This window comes from Cuculus canorus, chromosome 12 (genome assembly GCF_017976375.1).
Source record: "Cuculus canorus isolate bCucCan1 chromosome 12, bCucCan1.pri, whole genome shotgun sequence".
NCBI classification, from domain to species: Eukaryota; Metazoa; Chordata; class Aves; order Cuculiformes; family Cuculidae; genus Cuculus; species Cuculus canorus.
In genome coordinates this window covers 3,748,849-3,760,385 of record NC_071412.1, presented here as the reverse complement: position 1 = coordinate 3,760,385, position 11,537 = coordinate 3,748,849, and the positions used below count along the sequence as shown (strand labels likewise).

The following is an 11,537-nucleotide window of genomic DNA, read 5'->3' as shown; positions in this document are numbered from 1 at the left end:
TGGAGAGAAAAAGATATGGGCAGATATTTTTTACGAGATGTCTAATACAAACAAGCTAGGATAGTCAGCATAGAGTTAAACTCTAATCCTTTTAGATGATCCAGATGGCCTCCATCAATTAGATGGCACTCCTTTGACTGCTGAAGACATTGTTCAAAAAATTGCTGCAAGAATATATGAGGAGAATGATAGAGGAGTGTTTGACAAGATCGTTTCAAAACTTCTAAATCTGGGGCTAGTAAGTATCTTGTTAATACTTTGTTTTGCTGTTTTGTGGGTTGGTTTAGTGATCTTTTAAAAAAACATTTGGATGAACAGTGTGTCCAGCTGATCACACTGACTTGAGTGAAAATGAATGGGATTCAGGCTCTAGGCAAGCTTCTTGGCTCATTTGAGTACAGTGGTTCAGTTCTGTAATAACACTGTTGTTCACATGGTGGCTTTGAAACGAAATAGACCAAACTGCAGAATGTTGCTAGTGTTGCAAAAACATTCATTGACTGTACTCCTCCCCTGTTTGCCCTCGTTTTTCCTTTAATTTGTCTTCTGATTCTCAATGAGTTCTTTTGTACTATTAGTTTCTTTTGGATGTTTATGGAGAAAGGTCTGAGCTCATTTCTACCTACCTACTAATTATTGTCATCGGCTGACATATAATGCTGCTGGTTAGTTGAGGATACATTTCTCATTACTTGTTACTTATTATTAGCAAGACTGGGTTTGTCTTGGACCTCTGGGTGTTTTAGACATAGCTATATAGGATCTCTATATTTTAAAATACTAACCTTATCTTTTCTGCACTAGAGTTTGCAATTAGCCATTGCATGCTGAATCCCACTAATTACAAAGGGAGCTGTTGGATAGATGCACGTTAGAGTTCTCATTCAAGTGGCAGCTGTTACGAAGCAAAAAGAAAACATTTTGATGTTGCTGTAGAAAGCTATTTGCTTTTTTTCCTTTCTGTATTACCATATTCCGTTGTAGTTATCCAATTGCATATAGGAATGTTGCAGAACACGTATATTTGTATACACACACATACACGTGTACATATATAGGTGTACTGCATTGCAGGCCCATTTTTCAAGCCGGTCTTCATTGTGTTAAGCCCTGTATGTGTTCGTTTTCCTATTGGAGGCTATGTGGGTGGGTGTTTTTTAATGGATACATACATATTAGATGTGTGTTTACTTGTGTGTATATGTATATTTATGTAAATATAGACATGCCTGTATGTCTAGATGCATACACAGACATCAGTGAAGGTAATACAACTCATTTGACTATGTTCACCTTTGAAGCAAACAGATTTGACCTGTTTACAAAAGCTCAGTTTTAATATTGACATTTAGTCAAGTAGAACCACAATTTCTGTAAGTATTCCGCACAAATATTTTAACAGATCACAGAGAGTCAGGCCTATACCCTGGAGGATGAAGTGGCAGAGGTTTTACAACAGCTAATTGCAAATGAAGCAAAGGACCGTGAGAAGGAGTCTGAAGATTTTGATTACCCTCCAAGCAGAGCGGACAGTGATACAAAAGAAAGGCAACGGGAAAGAATGGTAATTGCTTAGCTAATCATTTCGACTCACTTGCCAAATGGTACAAGTAGACCAATACACTGCTTTGCTTAGGGAATAATTACTTCAATCTGGAAACTAAAGGTGTTCTTAAAGAAATTCCTTCAGATAGAAAAACTAATTGTGAGTTACTTTGAGGTTTAAGCCAGATCCCAAATCGAAATGACTTTGAGAAAACAGTATAATTTTCACCTCGTAATTAGGAAAATATTGGCATAAGATTATGATGTTGTTTATTAGTCTGTTAACTCTAGCAAAAAGCGACATGCTTATTTATGGGAGTTTTTTTCATGTCTTTTGTGGAGACACCAAGCAAAGCTGATCAGGACAGTTTCATTAATGGAGAAATTGATGATACACTGGATAACACATGGTCATCATCTAATATCTTGGAAAGAAGAAATGAGCTGCCTTCTGAAGATAATTTTGAAGACCTGCAATATTTTCCAAACTTTTATGCTCTATTAAAAAGTCTTAACTCAGGTGAGCTCATCATGTGGTTACAAAAGTATTTAGGAAAAAAATTAAAAAATTAAGATTCTCTCTGGTTTTTTCCTACTCCCTTCCCTTTCCTTCCCTTCTCCAGAGCTTCCTTAGCTGCGAGAGATCACATGCTTTAAAAATGTTCTCTATGATGCATAAAGGAAAATAACTTGGTTTGTATGGACAAACATTGGGAGGAACAGTGCTCAGAACTGTGTGAGCTAGGTAGCCCTTCCCATCTTGTGCTGTATGATTCAGGAATCCTGAATTCTTTCCATTCCCGTAAAGGCATCATGAAAAACTGGCAAGTTGTTTTCTCCTGAGATCTTTCCAGTAACATCTGTATCTTTTAAGTCAACAGGGATAGAAGTAAGCCACAGTAGAATCCTCACAGTGATGGTATCAGTAAATGAGTCTGAGCTGCCCAGCTACTTTGTGGTTTTCACAAACCACAGGTTTGCTTTTTATTGCAATGAAAGCTCTGTCTGTCTCTTCCTGTTCCGGTGCTGGACAGCATTGTCTTCTAGCTATTGCAGGCAAGATTATGGCAAATCACCACAGCCCTTTTGTCAGCACGCTCTACCACACACCCACTCTCACTCTCTGCAGCCAGCATGACTTTCGCTCTCTCCAGCACAGTCAGCAACAATTTATTCTGTAGCTTCTTTGTCCTGCAGGAGCCTTAATCTTTCCTCAGACTGTCCCCATGTACACCTGAGTGAAGAGCTAGAGTGGAAGACTTCAGAGCAAATTTTACTCAAGCCCAATCTACAAACTTCATTCTTCTTCCAGCTCTTTTCTTTTTCCATGGTAGTTTCGCATGCTAGGTCTTCTACTTTTTCTACCAACAAAGGAGAAGGGCATGTTTGGTTTAAGAGGTTATCGAGCAAATAGAACCAGGTGCCACTGCAGCACATCTCTGCCCTGTCTCTTGCTTTGTTCTGCTCACCTGCTGGCTTGTACTGAGCAGGAGGAGAGGGGATTTAGTTGCATCCTACAGGTGCAGGCAGTGATAAAAATCCTGTTCAGCAGCTCTCTGAAGGGGCGGCCCTCTGCCAGGGCTGAGAGTATGTCCCAGTGTGACAGTGAGCCTTGCTCTGTTGAGTCCTTCAGTGACAACCTGGGGTGTGGGAAGAGCTTGTGTCACTGTGTCGTAGAGGGGTTTCATGCTGGTAATGCAGAAATAGAAGTAATATTGTTCAGCAGATAAGCATAGTGGAAAAAGCAAGCTAGGAAGCAGTGATGGTCAAGATAGTCAGAGATATATATGAGCAAGAAAGATGGATTTTAATAATGAAATTAATTGTTCATATACTACTCTGCAGTCATGATCCTCCCACCCATGTCTTATGTTTTCCAGTACCTGAGTTATGGTCTTCTGCATGGTAACTGTCTCATTTGAGACACTTTATATTTTTGTCATTGAACTCATGGGACTTGTAGGAGAAAAGATCTCTGAGCTATCTTCCTTGCACAGAGCCAGACTGGTCTACTAAGTAGCTCACAGATAAATTAAAGAAAAAGACAGAGACTGTGGAAAACTCTGTCTGCTTTCTGACCAACAATTTGAACTCTGTCGAGTCACTTCATGTCATTGCGTTTAGTGTTCTAATCTGTAAAATGGAATTAAAACCATTTGCCTTCCATAACACAGACCTTCAAGACAAAAAGCTATAAAGAAGAACCAAACCTTGAAGTTTTAAAGTATGCTCATTTGCAGTCACAGTTTAAAGGGAACTGTGTATAAAAGTTCTTTTTGCTAATCAAGCACAGCATTTTCTTTTTAGTGAGTTAGTCATTTTTATGCAAGAAGTTTATACAGAGTTTGCAGAACTGAATTTTTCTGATGTGCCTGAAGTTTTTGACTATTTTTGCTTTATCTCCTCACACAGAGACAGAGGCAAAAGAGAAAGAGACCTTGATAACTATCATGAAAACCTTGATTGATTTTGTAAAGATGATGGTTAAATATGGAACAATCACACCAGAAGAAGGCGTTTCCTATCTGGGTGAGAGTACATACTTTATGCACTACTGTTATTAATGCTATGTTCTTACTCTAACAACAGCGATAATTATATTGTCATCTTCCTTGTTCTTATGAGTCCTGTTTCAGACTTGCTTGTTCAAAATGTTAAAGCTGTACTATATCTAATGAAGCAAAGTTTTTTTATCAGATATGTATTTAGAGGATTATTACACTTTCACAACTGGAAGGGCATTTGACTTCAATGGCTTTATGTCAGGGGCTTTATTTTATGACTAAAAACAATTAGTGTTTTGCTCAGTTATATCGAGGTGGATCAGGTACCTGCATTTTCCAGAGAGAATCCAGCACTTCAGCACCTTTAATATGTCATCTGTAAGGACCTTGAGTAGACGGGTCCTAATGCTATGGTCTTCTACCAAGTAAAACTCCTGCCATCTATGGGAAGTGTTACCTCTTGGCACAGGAGTGGTTTTTGAAGCACTCTTTCCTGGATCCATTTTAGAGTCTGTGGCTATGCAGATTTTGTAAAATTGTTATAATTTCCCAAAGACGGATTTTGGAACAGCCTGGTTTTCAGTTGTTTTGTTTTCTCACACACCTCTAATGGCTTTTCCAAACTCTTCTATATGAAGTGTTTATAACTTTTCTAGATAAACAAGAAGAGCTACAGCAGAAGAGCTTATCCACATAAGCTCTGCACAACCCTTTTGTTTTTCCGAAGTATTCCTGGTCTGGATTAGCCGGAAATTTTTTTATTTATATCAAGGCAATTTCTCAGCTTAATAGATCAGCCTGTCATAGAGACAAGACTGACAATAATCTTTTATGACTTCTGCTGGCTTGTTTGATGTGGGCTTTTGCAGATACATGACTGATTGATGGAGCTGTTAATTACTTGGCTACAAAAAAATCCAGTGGGTCATAATTCACACTCAGTGCATGACTGCACCTCCTTCTCTAAAGAATTAAATATATATTTGACCAAGATTATCTGATTATTTTGTGTGAGGAGTCCTCGAATTTTGGAATATTTAGACAACTTATGCTACAGTTCAGCTCTTTATTTCTCTGACTGCCTGTATCTTTAAAGAAAGACACTTATAAAGAAATGGTTGATTACAAGCACAGTGGTTTCAGTGTCATTCTACAAATGAAGATAATACGGCTTGAACAGATACTGCCATCACTGAGAGTGTTGTGCCAAAACTTAATAGGCTAAATTCATCCCTGACGCAAGAACACTCAGATAATGGAATTACACCAGGGATGCATTTTTCCTCCTAAAATTCAGGGCAGTCATTCACATTGGCTTCACTTTGAGTAAATAAATACTGTAACCCTGGAAACAAATTGCCATGACGACATAGTACAGAGTGCAGGGATTAGGTTAAGAGTTTCAGAGGTCTGATTTAGTCTGGATTTAAAGTAAGACTATCGACTGGTATATCCAGGCTCTGCCTTGCAAATGAGTGATCTGTGCAGAGATGGATTTTGTACTCCATAAAAGCAACTTACTGTAGTGGAAAAAAGCTTTCTCATAGGTCTCAAGTTGCTCCTGTGGTATTTTTTTTTAGTCTTGCTGTTAAGAAATTACTTTGAAGCTGACCTTCACTTATTGAGTTAATGATCTCAAATATTCAAGAACAGCAAGCACAACAGAATCTTAGCTTCTTGCAGTATCCATAAGCCTGGCAGCAGTTTTATTGCCACCCTTTATTCAACTAAAAGTTACAACATAATATAGCCAGTAATACTTGAATAGGTACTGTGTTTCTTGGTGCAGTTAGGGTTAAGGGTTTGATGCCCAGCTGTGTTTATTTATAGCAGACAAAGGAATTGGTGTGGATGTCTGTGAGAGAGAAGAAATAGTTAAAAAAACTGGCAGCTTTTAGTTGTTTCCTCAGTCCAAAATCAGTGAGCAGATCCCATGCTAGCTGGTGGAAAATAGCTACTGAGACTGTGTAGATGGACTACATCCTTTCTCCATTTTATTGCTGTAGGAAACTGCCTAAATTATAACACTTTCCCCACTCTGTGGCTGAAGCCATGCGTGAGCTATGTCCCTGAATTATACATTCAAAATAATAAATCATTTACTGAATTCAATCACTAGATTTTGTGCTTCTCACATGGACACAGAGACAGTGAATTTGAATGCATATACCAGGAACAGCTGGTTTGGGATTTGGAAACCACAGCATTATGTCATCATTGTATCCGCTAGGGAAAAGTATCTTGCTGCTGCAGTGATTATTAGGTTTAGCTTTAAGTTACAAAGGATCTAGCTGCAGTATGGTGCAAGAAAAGCACACATGCACACACATAGAAGTGTAAGGAAAAGGAAAGTCATGCTTTAATACATATATTCGATATCATATAGTACATATTTAAAAGCTTTTCATGTGATAAATATAATCTATAACACAAAACCCAGAAAGCCAAACTCAACACATTCAGATATATGAAAGAGGAGAAAAAGTATTGCGTACCTTTTACAGGATGTATTCAGAAAGAATAGCTCTGGAGGCATTAAGGAGAGGCTGTAACAAACTGATAGAAAATGTATATTCGGCTGAAATGTGTTATATTTGATAATGGCCCTGCTGGTGGCAAAATGCCACTATCTTCTATCACTCTTTACTTTCTAAACTGCGAATGCTGTGTTTTGATGTACTGGGAGCAAATTCTTCTGTGGAGTGAAAGCTTCATGATGTGTTTCTAGCCTGTTCAAAGGCTTTCAGAAATCTTTTTAGAAAGCCTACCTGCCCTCTGAAGATTGAAAGCTGCTTTAAAAAATCATTTTTTCGATTACAAGAATGGATAAAGGTTGTTGGTACAGAAAACATAAGGTAATCAATCCTGTGATATAGGACCACAAGGAGGCTTGTGAATTAGATCCAACTGCAGTATCAACATAGAATCATAGAATAGTTTGGGTTGGAAGGGACCTTAAAGATTACCTGGTTCCAACCCCCCTGCCATGGGCAGGGACATCCCACTAAACCAGGCTGCCAAAGGCCCATCCAACCTGGCCTTGAACACCTCCAGGGATGGGACAGCCACAACTTCCCTTGGCAACCTGTTTCAGTGTCTTACCACTCTTACGGTGAAGAAACTCTTCCTAATGTCCAGTTTAAATCTGCCCCTCTCCAGTTTATACCCGTTCCCCCTTGTCCTGTCACCATAAGCCTTTATGAACAGTTCCTCCTCAGCTTTCTTGTAGCCTCTTCAGGTACTAGAAGATCGCTCTAAGATCTCCTCGGAGCCTTCTCTTCTCCAGGCTGAACAACCCCCAACTCTCTCAGCCTGTCCTCGTATGGGAGGTGCTCCAGCCCTCCGATCATCTTTGTAGCCCTCCTCTGGACCCATTCCAAAAGCTCTGTATCCTTCTTATGTTGGAGATTCTAGAACTGGGCACAATATTCCAGATGAGGTCTCACAAGAGGGGAATAGAGGGGCAGAATCACTTCCCTCGACCGGCTGGCCACGCTGCTCTGGATGCAGCCCATCCTGTCCTATTTTGATGCAGCCCAACATATCCACCTATGGGTTGGTTGTCAGCATCCAGCAAATGCTGCTCAAGCAGCTGAACTTTCCTTGCTTGCCCCAACCTGCCAGAGGCACAGACTGTTATCACTGAACTGGTTGAGTATTGGGAGAGACTTGGGACAGTTATTGAAACAGTGACTGCTGTTTGCAATGGTGCAGTGACAGAGTGGAATGAAAGAGTTGGAATCTCTCCGCATAATGACTAGTGGAAAGAAGCAGCAATCTTTCAGAGAGGTTATAGCTGATTCAGCATGAAATATTTCATTATTCATGGCATTCATACTGTTTCTGTTGCACAAAAAGCTGATCCTAAATTTTCCATGCAGAACTGAAAGGACTTTATCCTGCACAGCGCTGGGTGCTTCAAGGGAAAAAATGATGTTCAAGCCAGTAGCAAAACTCACGTTGATTTCAGCAGAGGAGAATAAGGATTGCATTGCATGGATACTCGTACCATTTGAATATTACTTTGTGAATAATATCATACTTTCCTTCGTTTTCCTTCTGTCTGTTGGTGGAGATTTACTCTGATGGCTTTTCTATCAGAGCCATCTATCACAGACTTTTCCTGGGTATGCCAGGCTACTTAGCTAATTTTAAAACAAAAGCATATCAGTACTCTACCATCCTGTTAAAGGCTCTATTTGTAGTAATAATGTAAACTAGAGTTTTGTAATGCATTTATTTTAATAATATTATTTTCAGCGTAGAAGCAGGAACAAATGGTTTCTGCCAGTTTGTTCAGATACATTTGTAAATCTTCTCCCCCTAGTAAGACTGAAATAATGAGTGATTTTTAGAACCATTCTAGGAAGTATTTGTAATTATAGCCTAGTGGACCACAGCAGAAATAGAGCTTTCAGAGATGATAGACAAATTCCTAAGAGACACCGGTGTGTATATATGAATTCTTTTTACACAGTAGATTGATTATATCCTTTTGCTGTACACTGCTTACAAGAGTAGATTTGTAGCAAATTTATCCTTTTCCCCCCCAAACAAATGAAAGTCGTGTTATCCAATGACCTATTACCCTAGAAATGTGAATTATTTATGTGCACGTTGTATTCTTGCATGGAGTACTCATTTATTGACTAATACATGTAGCAAAACCTCTTTCCATTATTACCTCTCTGTCTCAAAGATGTATAGAAGCTTCACCGTGATACTGCACATAATGCATATTTTATTTCATCTTATGACTGAGGTTGCTCATTTTGTTTACAGTTTCTAAATTAGGGCTTCTGTATTTTTCACAACTGAACAACATTAGAAAAAAGAAAGAGGCAAAAAAAGTGGGAAGAAAATTAAATTTAAGCACTCTGTAGCTTTGATTTTTCTGAGGGGGATCATACTTTTCACCTCCTTTTAGGGCATTTACCTCACTGGAGCAACAGTATACAATACACACTCCACAGCAGACTAAGTGGGGACCAAAGACCCCTTTAATTAGGAGGGAAAACAGAGAAATTGCTCCAGCTCATTAGTATGCAGTGTTTGAATCACAGCTACCTCCTTGCATAGACCAAGCCAAAGCCACCTCTCACTCCACCTCCCTTTGACTCTGACTCACTGTCAGAATCCATGCTCTACCCCGTGACTGAGTAGGAGACTGTGTTGGTTAGAAATGGGCATGAACAGATGTCTCTGTTTACCTCTTCTAGCCCTTCATCATTTGTTCTCCAGTTGGGAAGAAGATCAACCTGCAAGACACGCTAAATACGGAGATGGGTAGTTTGTTGGTAGAGGTATTGTTCAGACATACACACACTCATTAGTTTAGTCCTTTTCTAATGTTACTGTTAGGGTATTTTTTGACCATAATCTCTTTTAGCCAGGTGGAGGCTGCATAAAAAAATCCAGGAGAAACAGAAAAGGCAGAAAATCCCCTATGCTGATTTTTAACATGGCCCTGCCTCTCCGTGCTAAGGAGTATGGGCTAGCTGTTCTGCCTCTCACATTCATGCTTAGTGCCCTCAACAACTCCACTTGTAATGAAGACGGAGCTCTGCAATTTCCCTGGTGTAGGCCAGTGCACAGTAGACACAATCTGGCCTTTTCTTTGGAGAGGAGGACTTATTTGAATACTGTGACTAATCCCTGAGGGTGTCATCAGCACAGCTGCTGCAGGCTAAAGGTCTGATGCTGATACTTGTTTAGTTAGGCAAGAACAGGCACAGAGCCAAGAGTGTGAGGCAAAGAGCAGATCACAGCCCAGACTGGCATCATCTTTCCCCTCACTGTCTTTCACTCACTGTCTTCAGAAGCAGATGCTCCCTGATGCAGACTGTGATTTCAAAGGAGTGAGGGAAGGTGTGGCTAAACTGATGCCAGAGGCTGCAAGTGATACATGAACAGCATCATGTGGACCTTTTGTTCTTTCCTTCATTTTGACCTGGGAGATGAAGGGCACTGACAGTATTTCAGTCAGGGAATTGTTCATGGATAATACCTTATGTTTCTTTTTTAATGTCTTTTTTTTCCAAAGGGCTCTTTGTTGCTTCTGTAGGTTTTTTTTTCTTAAGCATTAAAATCTCTAATCAATTTTCCCTATCTGAATTACCCTTTGGTGATTTTCCTTGCCCAATATCGCTTTATCATACGAATGATCCATACAGCTGCCAGTGGGAGTTAAATTTAAGTTCAGGCAGCTCTCTTTCCTCTACTATTTTATTTTGTATCTGATGAACTAAGGTGACACAGATGCCAGTGCGCTTCTTAGGGAGATCAATGACTCTCGCGTATCCGAAAAGCAGCTTAGATGGGACAGTGGGCTGAATACAGCAGCGGTGATGGTGTAAAGTACGTGAATAGTTAAACCCAAGATGAATTTGCACTGAAGTAAGATAAAAGGATGTGGGGACAGAGAGTATGCAAAGATCCCAGACAAATTTGGAAGCTAGGAAGCATATTGGTTGCAGATCCTACTGCAACTTTATAGCTTTTACTTCTGTAGCTTCGTCCATGTCTGTCCCATGCTACTTCTGCATTTGCACAAACACATGAATGTTTTTTTGACCGCACTGTTTAGATCTTATCTCCTATGCTCCCCACTCAGACTCTTAGTACAGAGAAAAAAAAGGGGCAGCTGAGGTGTGAAAAGCCTATGACGGCTACCCTCATGGTGCTTAAAAAACAGGACCACTACCCACTACAATAAAATGGACATCACCTGAGGGTGACAATATGTGTGAAAGCATAGTATTTCCAGTATCCATAGGATCTAAATTTTCTCATCTCTTTGGGGGAGATCCAGTAATTTTAGTATTACTAATTCTTTTTCCCACCACATTACGTGACTATCAAATTATGTGTACTAGAATAAAAATGAATATATTACAGTTCATTCCTTTGCTTATCACTATCTACCTTTTAAATTTGCATTATTTCTTGCAAGGATATTGCCTCTTTTTCAGTTTCCCTTCACTGCCTCCTCTGTGCTTTCTCAACTGCATATTTTGTGGGAAATCTCCATCCCTTTGCAGTTTCCCTTTTGACAAGTGTATTGCTTAGTTCCTGAAAATCTTAAGTTTTGCATCCTACCAAGTGGTTTGTGTTTCTAAATAAAGGAGGGCAACGCTTTTAGTTTCTCTCCCTGTATTTAATATCTGCATTTAAAAACTCTTACTTTCTGAAGTCAGTATTGATAGCTGAGCACTGAGACCGTAAGTTATGATTTGAGATGATGATGTGGGTGTGGGATAAAGAAGGTGTCACTGAACTTTCAAAACTAAGCTCCATCCCACGCCTGCAGTAGAGGCGGCTGTGTGCTGCTTCACTCCCAAACCATCGTGCTTATAAAGTGCATGCAATCAAAGTATTTAAAGGTGTGCACAGGCTGCATTGCAGCCTAAGGATGAGAAGGCATTAGGAAAGGACTGTGCCACAGCGCTCTAGCAAACCTGGAGTAATGCAAAGGAAATAGCAGTAGAA

The 11,537-nt window shown here is 39.7% G+C and overlaps 1 protein-coding gene across 2 annotated transcripts in view; it reads left to right on the top strand.

The window, feature by feature from the left end:
• SCG3 (secretogranin III) overlaps positions 1-11,537 on the top strand; it is a 29,269-nt gene that overhangs the window by 3,247 nt on the left and 14,485 nt on the right. For both annotated transcript variants that reach the window (XM_054077768.1, XM_054077767.1), the window contains exons 5-8: positions 96-238; positions 1,403-1,564; positions 1,888-2,065; positions 3,958-4,074. In XM_054077768.1, the coding sequence (XP_053933743.1) occupies positions 96-238; positions 1,403-1,564; positions 1,888-2,065; positions 3,958-4,074 (600 nt within the window). The remainder of the gene's footprint in view (positions 1-95; positions 239-1,402; positions 1,565-1,887; positions 2,066-3,957; positions 4,075-11,537) is intronic.